Here is a 19,485-nt window from a genome sequence, read left to right on the forward strand (position 1 = left end):
GTTCACAAAGGTACATGTATCACATTGGAACAACCGAAATAAAATTTTCAAACGTACCTACGTTCTGTATTTTATTTTAAAAAACCTACCTGTTACCAACTGTTCGTCTAAAATTGTGAGCCATATGTTTGCGACTATTACAGCGCCATCTATCACAAAGCGAAAAAAGTGGTCCAACAAAAACATTCATATTTCTTTACGTACTACACGAATATATATTAAAAAAAGGGGTTCCTATTTTAAAAAACGCAGTTGATATCCGTTTGGTTAAAATGGCTCTGATCACTATGGGACTTAACTTCTGAGGTCATTAGTCCCCCTAGAAGTTAGAACTAGTTAAACCTAACTAACCTAAGGACAGCACACACATCCATGCCCGAGGCAGGATTCGAACCTGTGACCATAGCGGTCGCGCGGTCCCAGACCATAGCGGTCGCGCGGTCCCAGACCGTAGCGCCTAGAACCGCTCGGCCACCCCTGCCGGCGATATCCGTTTGTCATATGGCAGCGCCATCTGGTGGGCCAACTATAGCGCCATCTGGTTTCCTCCTACAAGCTAGACAAGTTTCATTGTTTTTAGTTTTTTCGTTTGACGCTTATTTCGTGAGATATTTGGCCCGGTCACGATCAGTGGACCACCCTGTATATCCTGTGCAATCCTCCCTGTCTATTTATCTTTTCGTAATGGCAGCGAAGAAGTTCAACAAAATTACGCCAGTCCGAATATAATTATGCACCCGTATCACAGGCTATGTAATCTGAAGATACGAAGAATCGGACTGGGCGATAAGAGTGCGTAACTCAGCAGTGTGAATACGGCCTGATAAGAGCAGGCGCGACCGGTCGCGGAGCAGAGCGATAATGGCTGCGGTGTGGCGCGCTTCTTTGACCGCTGTGACAGCGCTGCTGCTGCTGCTGGAGTCGTGTGTGGGCGGCGGAGCGCTCGTGGTGCGGACTCGCCAGGGCGCCGTCAGGGGGACCGACAAGCTGTCCAGCAGTGGGCGCCACACGCTGGCCTTCTACAACATCCCCTTCGCAAAGCCGCCCGTTGGGCCATTGCGGTTTAAGGTGAGTCTCCTACCGGTACGACACAGTGCTGAACCTGCCAAGGAAGATGATACAATTTTTTCACTTTTTACAGTTTTTCTGCTTCTAAGTTTACGTTATCTAGAACAGTCTCCTACTTAAAAAAAGAACACTTATTACACGGCAAAGTGAACTGAAGAGCTGCTGAGGGTGGAACCAATGCCGTGTTTACGCTGTAGTGATATTCGATCAAGTGGGATGCTGTCGCATGGGTACTGCTGGGTTATGCACGTTTGTTTTGTTGGAATAAGATCCAAATGAATGTAAATAAAGTATTTTGTTGTGGTTCGTTCGGTACACGTAATTGTAGTAAGTGTACAGGGCATTTATTGCCACATAAATACACTGAAGGGGCCAGAGAAACTGGTACACATGCGTAATATCGTGTAGGCGCCCGCGAGCATGCAGAAGTGCCGCAACACGACGTAGCATGGGCTCGACTAAAGTCTGAAGCAGTGCTGGAAGGGATTGATACCATGAACCCTGCAGGGCTGTCCATAAATCCGTCAGAGCACGACGGGATGGAGATCTCTTCTGAACAGCACGTTGCAAGGCATCCCAGACATGCTCAATAATGTTCATGTCTGGGGAGTGGGTGGCCAGTGGAAATGTTCAAAATCAGAGGTGTGTTCCTGGAGCCTCGCTGCAGCAATTCTGGACGTGTGGGGTGTTGAATTGACCTGCTGAATTTGCCAAGTCCTTCGGAATGCGCAATGCGTGTGATCAGACGGGATGCTTACGTACGTGTCACCTGTCAGAGTCGTATCCAGACGTACCAAGAGTCCTATGTCACTTCAACTTCACATGTTCCAATCCATTACAGAGTCTCCACCAGCTTGAACAGTCCCCTGCTGATAGACAGGGTCAATCGATTCATGAGGTTGTTTCCATATCCGTGCACGTCCATCCGCTCGATACAATTCGAAACAAGACTCGTTCGAACAGGCAACATGTTTCCAGTCATCAAGAGTCCAATCGCGGTCCAGGCGAGGCGTAAAGCTTTGTGTCATGCAGTCATCAAGGGTACATGAGTGGGTCTTAGGCTTCGAAAGCCCATATCGACGATGTTTCGTTGAATGGTTCGCACGTTGACAATTTTTGATGGCCCAGCATTGAAATCTGCAGCAATTTGAGGAAGGGTTGAAAAACTTCCGTCACGTTGAACGATTCTCCTCAGTCGTCGTTGCTCTGGCCACAGCAATGTCGGAGATCTTACGTTTTACCAGATTCACGGTACACTCATGATGAAATGGTCGTACGGGAAAATCCCCACAGTTATTACACGTGCGCAAGAGCAAGTCAATTAGCAGGCGTTCTAGTGCGGTCCAAACGTGCTGCTATACAGTCATGGCGGTTTTCACTGTCGAGCATACTTTACCGACAAAAGTGTAGCACTGCGTTCTCGCTTGCACAGGGACACGTGGTGGACGGTGAGCGGTCGGCATCGACACGTTTGAACGTGGTGCCGAAAGTGTTGCAGGGAAACGGCCGACCGTTGTGTGATTCAGCTCCGAGGCAGACAATTTTGGCGGGAAACGTGCGGAGGCGACGAATTCATGTGGTGAGCGGACAAGGGGTCGCTGTGACGTCAAACTCGGCAAGTTCCAGCGTGTCCAGCGTAAACATGTTTACGACGTGGGAACGATTGCTGGGCTCGCCCCCTGTGCTAGTCGCCGGCCTCCTCACGTGACAGGCGTAGGCAGTGTCTACGCACGCTGGCCAGGGGATGGCGAGGATCTGAACTAATTCAGTTGGAGCGCGGACGTCATGGTGACTGCACTGCGATATCAAAGATGTGTGTGCTGACTGGGTTGGAGAACAAGTGATGACCGTACTGCTTGAAATAAAGTATTCAGTCCCTCCCTCCCCCCCCCCCCCCCTGCAAAATCAAAGGGTGTGACTTACGTTACTATAAGAGCAGTTTATTGTTTGACGCGATTATGATAGGCTACCAGTGAAAAAAGATAAGTGAGGGTGAAAGTTCGTACCTGTGATCAATTATGGTGTCGGGATTTGAACTTGTGATAGATCTTTGTTATGGATGTAAGGAAAATGGCTTTCTCACCAAGAAAATTGGACACCTTGAATAAAATAATAAATGATAGTAAACGGAAGTACAGTTTTCGAGACAATACCATGTTGGAATTTGAATTTGGCACAATTTTCTAGTGGAGGTAGGCCTATGATAGTGAATGATAGTGAATGATAATGAATGATAATGAATGATAATGAATAATTATGAATAATAATAAACAATAGCAAGGTTTTGCAGCCATTATCGTGTTGGAATTTGAATTTGGAGGGAATTTTCTAGTGGAGGCAGGTCAATAATAATAAATGATAATAAATGATAATGAATGTTAATAAATGATAATCAATAATAATAAAAAGACAAGTACGGTCTTTGCATGTATTATCCTGCTGGAATTCAAACTTCCCACCACTTTTTCTTCTGGAGGCTTAGGTTAGTGGACGTAGCGCAATTGGCCTTTTTTCCCGCCAAAATTCAAAATTCCCACCGTTTTTGCTTGGGGTTAGGTTAGTGGACATAGCACAATTTGACTATTTTCCCGCCAAAAGCTGCCATCTTGGATGAAGTCGTGCGATGTTGCCAAGTCTACATGCCGCCATCTTGGATGACGTCACCGACGCCATCTTGAATAAATTTGGCAACAATGGAGAGTGGGGTGACACGAAGGTTGCCCTACTACTAAAGTCTTTTCAATCATCACTCGTCTAGAGACGTATGGCACCTGATGCCAGAAGAGGGGCAAATGCTTTCGCATACTCTATGTAGATTCATATTTGTATCACGTCAGGTCCAGTGACCTTCTCTTTTTTGAAGGATTTCACTTGTTTTTCGTTTGTTTTGTCGCTCGTGCGACGATTTAGAGGAGGTATGACAGTGTGATCTTCTGTGAGACAGTTCTGGATAAATATGTTTAATATTTCGGCCTTTTCTGTGGATTCGTCTCTTTCAAAACGAGTATGGTCACAGAGCATCTTGACAGATGGCTTCGATCCGTTTACTAATTAAACATAAGACGAAAACTTCTTTGGGTTCTCGGCCAGGTAGGTATACAGAACTATACTTTCAGACACGTATTGCTCTCCTTACATTAATTTTGGCTTAGTTTCGTTGTTGTTTGTCTCTGTGCAGTGAAACTCTATTTGATTTCGTAGCAGCTTCCGAACGGCGGCTGTAGAATTATGACCCATCTTTTCCATCCTTCACAACTTTGCTCGGAACATACGTCTCTGAAATGCACTGTACAATGCTCTTCAACTTTGTCCATTGACATCCAACGTTGTTAGTGCTAGAGATGAACCTTTTAATGCTGACAGCTTAGGTAATCTGTAATATGTTTCTTGTCGCTCTTGTTAAGCAGAATGATCGTCCTGCCGTTCTATGTCTTGTTATATACAGGTTAATTCAGTGATGCCATAACGGCCTTATGATAACGGACTTCCTGTGTGGAAAACCTTAGGTTTATCTGTCACCAGCATATCTAAGATGTTATCTTCACGATCCGCTTCCCTGATTAACTGCTCAAGGTAATTTTCGAATAACGTTCGGCTTGACAGATATCAACACATCACCACAATGTTGACGGGCATACTAACGGCCTGTAACACTTCCAATGGTGTTACCGTACTTGTATTTAACAGTGGTTGCTATCAGTGAATCAGATACCAGTCAGAAAACCGTCTCCCTTTAGCTGGTTGTATCAAGGTGATCGCACAATTTAGTCCGATCGCTGTACAGCCAGTACGAATATAGAACAGCAGAACGATTGCACGAGTACACATAATATCTGATCGATCCACAGGTTATGCTGAATTTCGGTAATTATTCGTTAAGTACATTAATACGTTTGCCACAATGAAGTCACCGTTCTTAGTAATGAAATTTAGGTAGTTAATCTGCAGTAAACGTTCCCAGTGTCTCCAACATTCACGTATTATACGGTTCTGCAACGATTGTGTAAAGGGGGGATGTATGACGGTGTTTCATTTATTTATAGTTGGAAAACATGAATAAAACAGATTTCTAAGGGAGTAAAACACCTCCTTTTTTAGTACTGGAGAACCATATGTTTCCCGCTGTATGGTGGTGTGTACCCTTCAGGGTCATAATAATGTAGCCCTGAAAGATTGATATCTCGGAGCATGAGTACAGAAAAATTTGAAACACTGTGATACGCTCGCTAAACGGCTGAAAGCCTCCAAACAAGAAATCTTAAAAAACAACAAGGTAAATTTCAAGTGACTGAAGACATGCGGTATATATATACATATCACAGATGGGCGGAAAGCTTCAAGGCAAAGGGGGATAGAACAAACATATACAAGGTGCAATAAAAACGGCTGAAGGCCACAATTAAATTTCAAAATTTTAAAATATATTACCATAATCTTTTACGGCAGAAGGCCGCAATGCTTTTGCTTAAGGGGAAATTTTGAGAATAAGGCTTTAAGCGGCTGAAGGCCCACAATTGATTTACATAAATTGATTTACTTAAAACACATTTTTTTTCTCTTAAGCATTTGCTATAATAGATTACCAACAGACCATTAAACACCCATGAAAAGCACAGTACAGACAACGGCACTCAGACGCCTCCAGGGAGGGGGGGGGTCTGCCCTCAAAACATTAACGTTCACTTAGGTGAGGCAGGTGGTGGGCCCAACTACACTTGATCCGTCGGTAACCCAACCAAGAGACAGTCACAGACCGACAGACCAAAAGACTTGCCTGCCACCAATCGGTACATAAAAACTCAAAGACCAAACTGTAACGGATGTGATTATCCACAATGAAATATGTACTAAGCTGTCAAAATTACACACCATGTTGGACAGCGACAACAGGTGAGGAAAGGACGCTGCTCGAAATTACTTTAGGGGCAAGGGCAGGTAACCGGAACACCAAAGGCCACAAGGCAGAAAATTCCGCTGGTACACATGAATTTGAAATAAGACAATATAGTTACCTTCACCAAAAAGGGACACTGCCTGAATTTACGTCAGTGGCCAGGGCAGGTAACCAGAACACTAACGGCCACAAGGCAGAAAATTCTGCTGGTGCACTTGAATTGTAGTGAACCAATATAGTTAATTCCTCCGCACGACGGCTCGATTTCACCACTACAAACACTCGGTGTTGTTCACAGGGAAAGCTCCCTAACAGCGAACCACCGAAACGAACGACACATCATCAACGGACGTGGCTTGGGTATTTAACACACCACTCAACTTTGACGTCCTGGGTCGGTGAGCCACGAATCTCGTAGCGATCGGACAGCTCCACACACGCTCCGACACTGCGCAGGGACCGCCAACGTACCCAGGAGACTGCACCACACGGAGATATTCTCCCTAGTCCGCACCAACCGAGCGACTGCCTGCCAGTACGCCGTCAACTTTTAAAACAAGTTGTCAGTGGAAATGACGCCAACTACACACACAGTTTGACAAACACTTGCACGAAGACTTGAACGACACTAAGCAGTGGCTGTGCAATCACGAAGACAAATTGGGAGTTGATACACACACACACACACACACACACACACACACACACACACAGCCAATCCGTAAGCGATCGCTGAGCCAATTCACGTTGTCCAGTAGGACGACCGACCGACGATCCACGAAGACCGTGCCCGGCTCTACTAGTGTGTGGCGGGCACAGTCGGGCGAGCTATGGACATCCAGGCCTCACTGCTGCTCCAACCGATTAAACTAGTGTCGCGTTCCAACTTCACGGCTGGCAGGTCTGAACCGCCCTCCTGGCACGTTCCAATTGACTCACGACAGACGACATCCGGGAAGTAATAGCAGTGCAGCAAAGATAACACGTGAGGGCTATATCGATAGGCGCTGCTGCTGCCGCTGATGGGCAGACAAAGCAGCAACTCCGTGACAACAGAAATTGAAACTAGCATAACGAGGTGGCAACACGAAAAAAAAGAACAGGATGTAAAATTAGAGATAGCACGATCGTGAGCCACGCACAGCTCACACTGTAACCAACTGGACATATTGTAGCGATCAATTTTTGTGTTTTTGTGTGTAGTATATGTATGTTCATAATTGTACTGTAAGCAATATAACCCTAAAATTACATAAGGCTATCTACAACACAACCTACATTACAGTCAGTCTCTGATGACATGAGATCAGTACGTGTGAACCCTGTAGACTCATGGGATAAGTTATTGCAAATATTCTCAAATAGAGGAACATACTGCATCTACTTAATACGCTGTTTCGGTAAGTTCTTACAAAGCGGTTCAATTCGTGAAAGATTCTTTCAACTGGGTTCGTTCTGGGGTTAAACAGGATATCAAAATGTGTTTAACACCTTGTTCCCTGAATGAGATTTTCACTCTGCAGCGGAGTGTGCGCTGATATGAAAGTAGCTGGCAGATTAAAACTGTGTGCCGGGCCGAGACTCGAACTCTTGACCTTTGCCTTTCGCTGGCAAGTGCTCTACCAACTGAGCTACCCAAGCACGACTCACGCCCCGTTCTCACAGCTTTACTTCTGCCAGTACCTCGTATCCTACCTTCCAAACTTTACAGAAGCTCTCCTGCGATCCTTGCAGAACTAGCACTCCTGAAAGAAATTATATTGTGGAGGCATGGCTTAGCCACAGCCTGGGGGATGTTTCCAGAATGAGATTTTCACTCGGCCAGGAAGTTTCATATCAGCGCACACTCGGCTGCAGAGTGAAAATCTTACTCTGGAAAGTCTCCGCAACATCCTTTCTTTCAGGAGTGCTAGTTCTGCAAGGTTCGCAGGAGAGCTTCTGTAAAGTTTGGAAGGTAGGAGACGAGGTACTGGCAGAAGTAAAGCTGTGAGGACGGGGCGTGAGTCGTGCTTGGGTAGCTCAGTTGGTAGAGCACTTGCCCGCGAAAGGCAAAGGTCCCTAGTTAGTCTCTGCCCGGCACACAATTTTAATCTGCCAGGAAGTTTCACCTTGTTCCCTTGTAAAGGTCTTCCAATTATTGCTTTTGAGGTAAGCAGCATTGTCTGTTAAGAATATCACTGGTTTCCTCACTTTTGGGATGTAGTCACTTACTAATTTTCTTAAAATGGAAGTGGACGTAGAATTTCTGGTAGGGTACAGTTTTATGTACTTGGTTAATACATCGTAAATAGCTACAAAGTACTTCGTGCCCCTAGCGGTTGATAACAGTCCCGTCATATCGACAGCTGTTAATTGTAGTGGCATGTAGTTCACTAAATGCACTACAGTTTGTTGACTGTACCCTTTGACAAATCAGATATATTCTCATTAACTTCCTAACACGTTCATGCAAAACTGGGAAAATAACAAGTAGCTATTTTAGTTGCACATTTTTTACGGCAAAATGATATTGTGAAGTATGTACCAAACTCTAAAAGATTTTTGTGCTGCAACACATGTTAAACACACTTATCAGCTTCTTAGGAAAGCTGATCCAGTTGCTGTAGAAACCTTTGTAAACCTTATCAAGGAACAAGAGTGGCGAGATGTTTATAGTGCTGATACAGTAGACGATAAATATGCTTTCCTCAAGACTTTTCTCGTGCTATTTGAAAGTTGCTTTCCGTTAGAACGTTCAAAACAGGGTACTAGCACAAACAGGCAGCCTGGGTGGCTGACTAGAGGGGATAAGAACATCCTGTAGAACAAAGTGGCAATTATATCAAAACGTTAGAATCAGTGAAAATCTAAATGCAGCAGCCCATTACAAACAGTATTGTAAGGTGCTTAAAAAAGGTATTAGGAAGGAAAAAAGTATGTGGTATGTAGATAGAGTAGCTAAGTCTCAGGATAAAATTAAAACCATATGGTCAGTCATAAAGGAAGTGGCTGGTTAGCAGAGACAGGTCGAGGATATAGAATCAGTGTGTAATGGGAATGTCCGTGTTACTGATAAGTCGCATATATTACAGTATTTAATAATCACCTTCTGAATATAGCAGGTGAACTAAATAGAAACCTAGTCCCAACAGGGACTCATATAGCGCTCGTAGAAAAAAGTGTTCAGAGACAGCTCCTCCATGATACTGACAAGAGGGAGATTGAGTTAATAAATCACTAAAGACCAAGAACTCTAATGGATATGACGGGTTATCTAGCAGAATACTGAAGTATTGTTCTATGTATGTTAGCCCAGTATTTAGCCATATCTGTAACTTTTCCTTTAGGAGTGGTCGGTTTCCTGACCGATTAAAGTACTTGGTAGTGAAGCCACTTTATAAAAAGGGAGACAGGGATAATGTTGACTATTATAGACCTATTTCTAGGCCATCGGTGTTTGCTAAAGTTATCGAGAGGGTTGTATATACAAGGTTACTGGAGCACTTAAATTCACATAATTTGCTGTCAAATGTTCAGTTTGGTTTTAGAAATGGTTTAACAACTGAAAATGCTATATTCTCTTTTCTCTGTGAGGTTTTGGACGGATTAAATAAAAGGTTGCGAATGCTAGGTGTTTTCTTTGATTTAACGAAGGCTTTTGACTGTGTTGACCACAAAATATTACTGCAGAAGTTGGACCATTATGGATTAAGGGGAGTAGCTTACAATTGGTTCGCCTCTTACTTTAAGAACAGAAAGCAGAAGGTAATTCTCCGCAATATTGAGAGTGGTAGTGATGTTCAGTCCCAATGGGGCACTGTTAAGTGGGGCGTTCCCAAGGGTCGGTGCTGGGGCCACTGCTGTTTCTTATTTATATAAATGATATGCCTTCTAGTATTACAGGTGATTCAAAAATATTTCTGTTTGCTGACGACACCAGCTTGGTAGTGAAGGATCTTGTGTGTATTATTGAAACAGTATAAAATAATGTAGTTCATGAAATAAGTTTGTGGCTTGTGAAAAATAATTTGATGCTAAATCACAGTAAGACTCAGTTTTTACAGTTTCTAACTCACAATTCAACAAGAACCGATATTTTGATCAGACAGATTTGGCATATTATAAGCGAGACGGAACAATTCAAGTTCCTAGGTGTTCGGATAGATAGTAAGCTGTTGTGGAAAGCCCATGTTCAGGATCTCGTTCAGAAACTAAATGCTGCTTTATTTACCATTAGAAAAATATCTGAAATAAGTGACAGTTCAACACGAAAAGTAGTTTATTTCGCATATTTTCATACGCGTATGTCATATGGTATTATTTTTTTGGGGTAATTCTTCTGATTCAAAAAGGGTATTTTTGGCTCAAAAACTGGCTGTTCGAGCTATACGTGGTGTAAGTTCGAGAACCTCTTGTCGACCCATATTCAACAGTCTGGGAATTCTGACATTCTTTAATGTCGTTTGTTGTTAGCAATATTAGCTTATTCCCAAGAGTTAGCAGCTTTAACTCAGTTAATACTAAGCAGAAATCAAATCTGCATGTGGAATGCACTTCCTTGACTCTTGTGCAGAAAGGAGTGCAGTATTCTGCTGTCTTCATCTTCAAAAAGCTACCACAAGAACTCAAAAATCTTAGCAGTAGCCCAAACACTTTTAAGTCCAAACTGAAGAGTTTCCTCATGGCTCACTCCTTCTATTCTGTCGAGGAGCTCCTGGAAGAGCTGAAAAATTAAGCAAATTCCAGTGTTACAGTGTTGATTTTCTTTGTTTAAATTTACGAACTGTCGCCTGAATATGTTTCTTGTATTTCATTTTATCTGTTTCTACTATCGTGTTATAATTTCATGTATTGACTCATTGCATGACCATGGAGACTTCTCCTTAATTTGGTCCCACGGAGCAATAAATCAATAAATAAATAAAAATAAATAACATAATCTATACTCTCTGCAGTGCTCTGTTTCAGGGTGGCACCTATGGAATAAATCATCATTCTGCAGCTTGTGTTGCTTCCTAATATCACTTTGTGGATTCTTTCTAACAGACCTCTTACCTTCTTCCAGTTGGAATCTGCATCTTGTAGATTGCTCGACAAGTTCTGTGAATTTGGGCAGTCCTTGTGGCATCTGCCTCCACATTGTCACTTCCTTTCACATATCTTACTTCAACGTCATATTTCTGCAAAGCTAATACCCACCAGTTTAGCCTGGCATTTAACAAGCTGCTAGATGGACACAGAAGACCAGTACATGTTTACCACAAACATAGTAATAGCAGCCAATATTTCGAGTTCTGTTGCAGAACGTGGTCGTTCACAACCGGATAAGAGACGACTTGCAAACCCTATAATTTTAAGTTCAGTTTGTCCCAAGGTCTGATTGACTTGGAACAGACACCCTCCTAACCCACAGGTCGATGCATCTGTCGCTATATGAAAGTCTTTCGTCATTCCTGGATGATGTAGCAGTTCAGAATTGACAAGAGCTTCTCAGATTTTATCGATGGCTGTCTTGCACTCCTCAGAGAAAAACCAAGTTGTATTCTTCCTTAGCAGGCTTAGCGATACATCATTGTTCAGAATCTGTGCAAGCACAAAACGCCCGAAAATACGCTGACCTAAGAAAGCTTTTAACTGTTTCTTACTGTTTGCGTAAGGTAAATGCCATGTTGTATTAAGCTTACCCGGATCTGGCATTGTCCATAAAGGCGAGATAATGTGACCCAAATTTTAAGTTCATCATGACACACACCTCAGCAAATCACTTAAGAACGTGATCTATGAGTTCTAAATGTTCTGGCCATGACCCTGCAGCTATAAGTAAGTTGTCAACATAGAGCACCACCTTATATAGCAAGTCCGAACCTATGACTGCATCTAAGACCGAAAATGATTATTCCAGCGGTCTCATTGAGCCCGAAGGATAACACTCTAAATTACTAACTTTCGCCAGCAAAAATAAAGACAGTATACTTCCCGCACTCTGCTGACAGTAAGACTTGCCAGTACAAAGCTTTTAAATCAAAGCTTATTAAATACTGTAATCGAAATTTTTGTATCTACCCCTCCACATTTTCAAGTCGGATTCGCACTGTGTGATAGTCTTACTGACAACGTCCACATCAATCAAGAGGCGTATGCTATCGTCAGATTTGGGGACAACGACTAATGGACTGCTATAGGGAAATAAGGAAGTCTATATTATCACCCATTTATCATACATTTTATCTCCTTGGACACTGCCCACTTTTTACTCCATGGTACCGAATAGGTAGCACAGCAATAGGTCTCATGAGGTCTGACCTGCATATCTTAAATGTATCCCTTAATTATCCCCGGTTTTTCGGAGAATGCCAATGCACAACGCTTCAATAATTGAGCCAGTTGCTTCCGCCGTTTATCATCCAGATGGCTCGATTCAGTGATCTTTGGGTGGATGTTTTTTGTTATGGAGTTGACCTCAGTTTCCCCGCTTTCAGTTCTAGATGGGTAGTTTTCCCGAGTATAGTCACTGGCTGTGAGCAATAGTTTAGGTTTCATGTAAGTTACCTTCAACCTTCAGCAATACTGTCCATGTAAAGCAGTTGTTTTTATCATTGTCAGCTCGACCTATCCTTCCTTCATTCATAAGTGAGCACATAGCTCGAGATAAGTCTATCCTTGCGTCCCTGTCTCTTAAGGATTCCCATCCTAGGATACAGGGAACCACTAAATCTTTCACAATGAGGAATAAGCATTTTATCACTTCATTTCCCACTGGAATCATAGGCTGTACCTGACTCTGAATTCGCTGCTTACATCCACGTATGGCTCCTACAATTCTACAATTTTGAACTAGCAATGGTGGCAACTTATTCACCTGATTGATGCACTTGAAGAGGTCATAGTCCATAACAGATACACAGGCACCTCTATGAATTATTACGTTCACGGGTATGCCCTGAGTAGTACGGCAAAGGCAGCACAAGTGCAGTTTGTTAGTGCTGGTTGCCTACATCAGGGGCAAGTATACACTCAAGGGCAAACCTTTTGTTCTGCTTTGACTGATTGGTCTTTAACCTTTTGTTCTGCTAAGAGGATTAAGACTCCATAGGATAATCCACCCTTTTGACTGACAGGTCCTTAACCTACTGTTCCCCGTACCCTCCCCCCTCCTCTTCCCCCACCACCTCCTCCTCCCTCCTTCCTCAGGGAACTTCCCTTGCTGATACAGATTTTTGATATCAGTTTGATAGACTAATTAATTAAATCGATCAGTTAATTACATCCACCATCTAGAAAACTCCCACATCCATCACCCAAACATTCTGTCATAATTATTCTGTACCATCCAACAGAAAAAATTACGAACTATAAAAGCTCCGCTGACTTCATCCAACACAGAACCCAATAAGATTTTTACTTTATCTCTCTCTTCCAGTATGTCGAAAACAAACACCGTCTGCATGATGGCATCGAGCATATGTGGTGATCCTATTAAATACATAGGTATTGATCCATTGGAGCTGGTAGCCAGTGATCGAAGTCGCTTGCACACACCATTTTAAAGTTTCATCGCTTGTACTGTAGGAGGACTATGTCCCTCAGACTATCACTTTCACGGGAGGGTCCCTATTTTGTCGTTTGATACATTGTTTTTTCTGCTGTAACACGCTTTGTACACTGCCACACATTTTGTTTTTTCTGCCACGACTTCGAGTTCTGTGTCAGATCCTAAACTTTAACTATCACATTTTGATCTACTGACTCTCTCAGAAAACTAGACGTCGCACAGTGTAAAACATGTTTCTCATGGACAACAATACAACACACACACTGGATGATTTTATGTAAAGGACAGTCACAACAGATGGAAACTGGAAGTGTTTTGTGGCGTTGTGCAGAGTTTCCAAACTGCTGTCCAAAGGTGATTAATGGCCTCTACATTTAAACTCACCTTTCACAGTGCCAAAATATATGAGTGTTCCATTTCGATTGATTCCTCATATTGCACTCATGTACACGGTCACTGTTTTGGTGCCAGCCATCCCTGCAAGATATTGCCTCTTCACCAAGACTTCTCCATCTCATACAAGCGATCTCAGTTAGTGATTAGTTGGTAAGCAACAGTGTACCAGTGAACGGATGGGAAGGAAAAAGACACCGTCGATGTACTGCGATAAATAACACAGTTGATAGTGCGATCAATTTTAGGAGTTTTACCGTAATTTCAACACCAACCAATGACACGGCAGCGTACTCCCTAATTTATGTATCAACGCTAAACCACCCTTCCTCTACTTTGTGAGTACCATTGCGAATGTAGACAGATGAATGTGCAGTACATCCATTCATTGTTAATTTTCAAACAGACACATCAAAGTATACCAGACAGCGATCTACACATTTCTAGCACTTCGAGCGTAGTGCGTAATTTACGATCTTTCTGTATGTGGATGGGAGTCACAGGGCATTCTCGCATTCTTAGGAGGTACGTTCCGTCTACGCAACTAATTGAAGACAGTTTGTTTGTTGCCATACATTTTTCGCTTCTTCTACTTGGGAAACCACTTCAGTGGTGATTAACATTATACGCTCCAACTGGTTGCTTTCTGGCGTTCTTTCACCCACAGTTGTCACATCTGTTATATCAGTTGCACTTTCCATTTTGTGATCGATATATGTTGATCAACATGTGACAACTGCAGGTGAAAGAACGCCAGAAAGCGGCCAGCCAAAGTATGGAAACTAGCGAATACATGTCCAGGAACGACGTGCATGATTTATTATGAGCTTGTATATTTGTTTATGACGTATAGCTTTTTTGATAACAGTCATCATAGAAACACGGGTAATAGGAAATGTTCTATGTGGACATCCTGCAACAGCAGCATTTAGTTATCATAGGATTTATGAGAAAACCTGTCATTAACATTATACAAAATTGGCTTTCCACACCTTAATTTTTCACCCATAAACCAGTACCAAAAAATTTCAGCGGTCTCTCTCTTATTTTGAGCCTTATACACCAACTGATTTCTCACTGATATACAATAAATACAAAATCGTCGTAAAATTTCTTCCACTCCATGAGGCCACCTGTCCGCCTGGTACAGCTACTGTATATAGAGTATTTGAATTAAAAACAGTCTCGGTTGCTATTTATTCTTTTACTAACAAAGCCTGGGGCATCTTCAAATTTTCTTAAAATTTCAAGATGATCTGAAGATGCCCCATGAAGGCGAAACGCGCTGTTTATAAAAGAATAAATTGGAACCGAGACAATTTTTAATTCAATTGTAAAACTGTCATGCAACTAGCATTGAACAAGAGTTCTCAAGCACAGTCATGTGATACCTGACATGCTTAGCTTCCTCACCAATACCAGCATTGCCTCTGTTTCAATGAATAATAGGGAACTCAACATTGATCGGTTTCTGAGGATAATCACTCCCTTACGAAGCCCCAGCATAGCGGATGGCATCAGAATGAGATAGCTGGCATCTTAAGCTGCCTCAGCATTCAGTTCGTTCTCTGATCACCATCCCTGACACCCGTCCCACCCCTCCCTCCCCCCATGTAAGGAAATAGTTTTGTCTGTGAATTGTTTTTAAAGTGGCAGAATAAATGGGTAATATTTACGAACGAGGTAACATAATGTCAAAGAAAAACAAAATACGTCAGATTGTTACGAAAATCCAGGTATCAGAATCAAAATGACCTGTGGTTTATTTAGACAAAGCGTGTATTCTAACATAATATAGTATTGTGTGAATAAATGCCAATTTTTGAACTAGTTGGGAAGCAGAGTATCTTGATTTCAAAAATACAACTGAGCTTTTAAGTTCCGGAACCCATTTCCTCTTGTAGTTAGGAGCCCAATTCTTTGAAAATCCTTTCTCAACCCACTCTTATGCCACTTGTACCAAATTGTGCTTTTACTACCCTTGAGATCTTCATCGTAATTCTGGTCAGAGCCCCCATCAGGTTACAGGTGAACCAAGATTTCTAAACAAGGTGCTGCTCCTCGATCACTCCTCCTCTGTAATGATTTGTGACAGGCAAAGCCTGGCTCTTTGAAGTGTCTAGAAGAACCAAAGGAAGACTGATCTAGCATGCAGGTTAATGCAGAATATATACAAGAAAAGAACAGTTAGGCACTACATAATGGTTTCTAAGCCAGAAGCAATTCACAGTTCAGAACATTTGCTACTGAATAAGAAAGGAGAAATAGATGAACCAGAAAACAAGGAAAGAAAAACTTACAGGACGATTCTCAGACCGAAAAAAATGAAAGTGTGGTACAGAGAACAAGGGTATAAACGAAGATCTATAATAGCAGGCTGATAAGTTCACAGTTATTATACGCAAGACATGGCTGAAATTTTATGGGCACCAGTTCAGAATGAGTGAGTGCAGACTGACGACCATAAAACGGGTTGAGGAAATAAGAAGGGATAGTGAAGTTGGGATACCCACCAGGGAAGCCGAGAGCGCTAATGAGCCGCTTCCTGGACTTTGGTAGGCGCGCCAGCCCCGGATGGAAACCACGCAGTAGATTAACGACGAGGGCCGGTTGGCTGGCCAGCCTGGGTGTGTTTTTAGGCAGTTTTCCCCATCCGACTAGGTTTATACTGGGCTGATCCCCACATTCCACCTCAGTCACACGATTTGCAGGCATTTGATGTTCAAATGTACATGAATTCCTAAGGGAGCAAACTGCTTAGGTTCTCGGTCCCTAGACTTACACACTACTTAACCTAACTTAAACTAACTTATGCTAAAAACAACACATACAAATGTGTGTGTGAAATCTTATGGGATTTAACTGCTAAGGTCATCAGTCCCTAAGCTTACACACTATTTAACCTATTAACCTAAATGATCCTAAGGACAAACACACACACTTATGCCCGTGGGAGGACTCGAACCTGCAGTGGAGGGGGGCAGACATTTTAAAAAGTTTCCATGGCTTACACTATTACACCAGACGCAGACGGGGGTGTTCACGATGACAGCAGGAAGGGGCATCCGGCCACCCTCTGCAACTGACACTGCCAAATCAATAGTAACACAGCCGACCCCGCGTGACGCGGATCAAAGACCCCAAGAAAGAAAGAAATTCAAGAAGTTGGGATCCATCACAGGGTCTTAGAAAAACCAGTTGTAAATCCTAGGTATTTAATTGAATTTACGGCCTTTAGATTTGACTGATTTATTGTGTTACCGAAGTTTAACGGATTCCTTTTAGCACTCATATGAATGACCTAACACTTTTGGTTATTTATATTCAATTGCCAATTTTCGCACCGTACATATATCTTTAGTAAATCGTGTTGCAACTTGTTTTGATCTTCTGATGACTTTACTAGTCCACAAGCGACAGCATGATCTGCAAACAACCTAAGAAGGCTGCTCAGATTATCTCCTAGATCGTTAATACAGATAAGGAACAGCAAAGGGCTTACAACACTACCTTGGGGAACGCCAGAAATCACTTCTGTTTTACTCAATGTCTTCCCGTCAATTACTACGAACTGTGAACTCTGACAGGAAATCACTAACCCACTCACATAACTGAGACAACATCCCATAAGCACGCAATTTCACTAGAAGCCACTTGTGTCGTACAGTGTCAAAAGCCTTCTGGAAATACAGAATCAATTGGAAATCCCTTATCAATATCACTCAACACTTCTTGCGAGTAAAGAGCTAGTTGTGTTTCGCAAGAACGATGTTTTCTAAATCCGTGTTGACTGTGTGTCAATACACCGTTTTCTTCGAAGTAATACATAATGTTCGAACACAATATATGTTCCAGAATCCTGCTGCACATCGACGATAATGATATGCGCCTGTAATTTAGTGGACTACTACTACTACCACCTTTCTTGAATATTGGTATGACCTGTGCGCCTTTCCAGCCTTGGTAACGAATCTTTCGTCGAGCGAACTGTTGTATATGATTGTTCAATATGAAGCTATTGCATCAGCAAACCCCGAAAGGAACCTAATTGGTATACAGTAGGGAACAGAAAACTTGCTTTTATTAAGTGATTGAAGTTGTTTCACTACCCCGAGGATATCTACTTCTACGTTACTCCTGTAGGCAGCTGTTATTGATTCGAAGTCTGGAATATTTTCTTTGCCTTATTTTGTGAAGGCATTTCGGAAGGTTGTATTTAGTAACTCTGCTTTGGCAGCACTGACTTCTATAGCATCTCCATTGCTATCGCGCAGAGAAGGCATTGATTGTGTCTTTCCGTTAAATGTGTGACAATGTGTCATGACTTCTACAGAAAGCACGAGGAGTTTTATAGTCTATTAATTCAGTTATCTCAACAAAACGTTTCTATAATTTGAGAATGTGGCCTTAAGGCCATCAGACATAGCAGAATAAATTACACAAGGACATCAATTGAATTTTCATAGCTGTTAACTGCTTTATGAACTGTTATAGGAGCGTTAGTCTTAAATTTTATATGTTCCATTTTGGTCATGTTTGTCAATTATCACAAGACGGAGACAATATCATTTATATAGTCATGTTTAAATCACACGAGCAAGTTACTGTAGCAGCACCAGTAAATTTACCAGTTGCTGATTTCTGGTAAACTCTGGCTTAAGCCTGGATAAGTGCTATATAGCTGTACGTCACACTCCACAAATTATCTGTAGCGTGATTACTTATTCTAACACTACATTTGTTAATGTAGAAGTTTATCTTGGTCATTATTTTATTATTTTTAATAGATGTGTTTCGAATTTATTTTAAGCGGCAGACTTAAATTACTGTGATACTATAAATGATTCATTCGTTTTCAGCGCTCTATATTTTCCAAAATGTTGTTTGTATAAATGTGACTGTTGGATGAATAGAACTGTAGCCTCATCAAGTTTGTACTTTTGACCCTACAAATGTGCTATGAGAGCACCTTTTGCCACACCGCCCACGTCCAAAATGAAGTCAACTTCGTTTCACACCGTATGTGGGAACCTACTGTCACTGGTCATCACACAGCATTAATGCGTTCTCTGATTGTTCCGGTGTTCTTGGCAGTGGGGATGCGTAAACACCGGCCTTAATATACCGTCAAATGAAAAAATTACAAGGCACCATTCTAAGAGAACCATGGGTCAACGAAAGAGTATAGTAGGTAGTAGTAGAAGGGTTTTGTGGGCGCACGACAGCAAGGTCTTCAGCGCCGGTTCAGTATCATAGTGAGACGGGTGTCAAGAAAAAGACTCAGAACATTTACATAAAACAGAACATAAAACACGGGGAACAATCATTGAAAAATATGTGCTCACTCACACCGAAGCGTGGGATGAAGCAGGGCGTCAGCAGTAAAACATGGACAACACAGGAAGAAAAAGGTAGAGGGAGCTAAAACAATGTAGCAGATGAAGTGGCTGGCTGACCGCAAGGAAAAAAAGAGAGGAGTCAGCCACTCTGCAATACACTAAAATCTCCAGCCTAAAAGTTTAGGCCAGAGTCCAGACACATCACAAAACTTAAAAACCCTAGACACACACGTCTCATCGTTAGCTAAAACAGAAGGCAG

General features: G+C 42.3%; 1 protein-coding gene across 1 annotated transcript in view; it reads left to right on the top strand.

Annotated features, from left to right (window-relative positions):
• The first annotated feature begins 861 nt into the window (after window positions 1–861).
• Window positions 862–19,485, top strand: part of LOC124788914 (venom carboxylesterase-6-like) — a 145,834-nt gene continuing 127,210 nt past the window's right edge. Inside the window, exon 1 of the mRNA XM_047256197.1 lies at window positions 862–1,068. Coding sequence (XP_047112153.1) covers window positions 862–1,068 — 207 coding nt within the window. The remainder of the gene's footprint in view (window positions 1,069–19,485) is intronic.

Source organism: Schistocerca piceifrons, chromosome 3 (genome assembly GCF_021461385.2).
Source record: "Schistocerca piceifrons isolate TAMUIC-IGC-003096 chromosome 3, iqSchPice1.1, whole genome shotgun sequence".
Classification (NCBI taxonomy): domain Eukaryota; kingdom Metazoa; phylum Arthropoda; class Insecta; order Orthoptera; family Acrididae; genus Schistocerca; species Schistocerca piceifrons.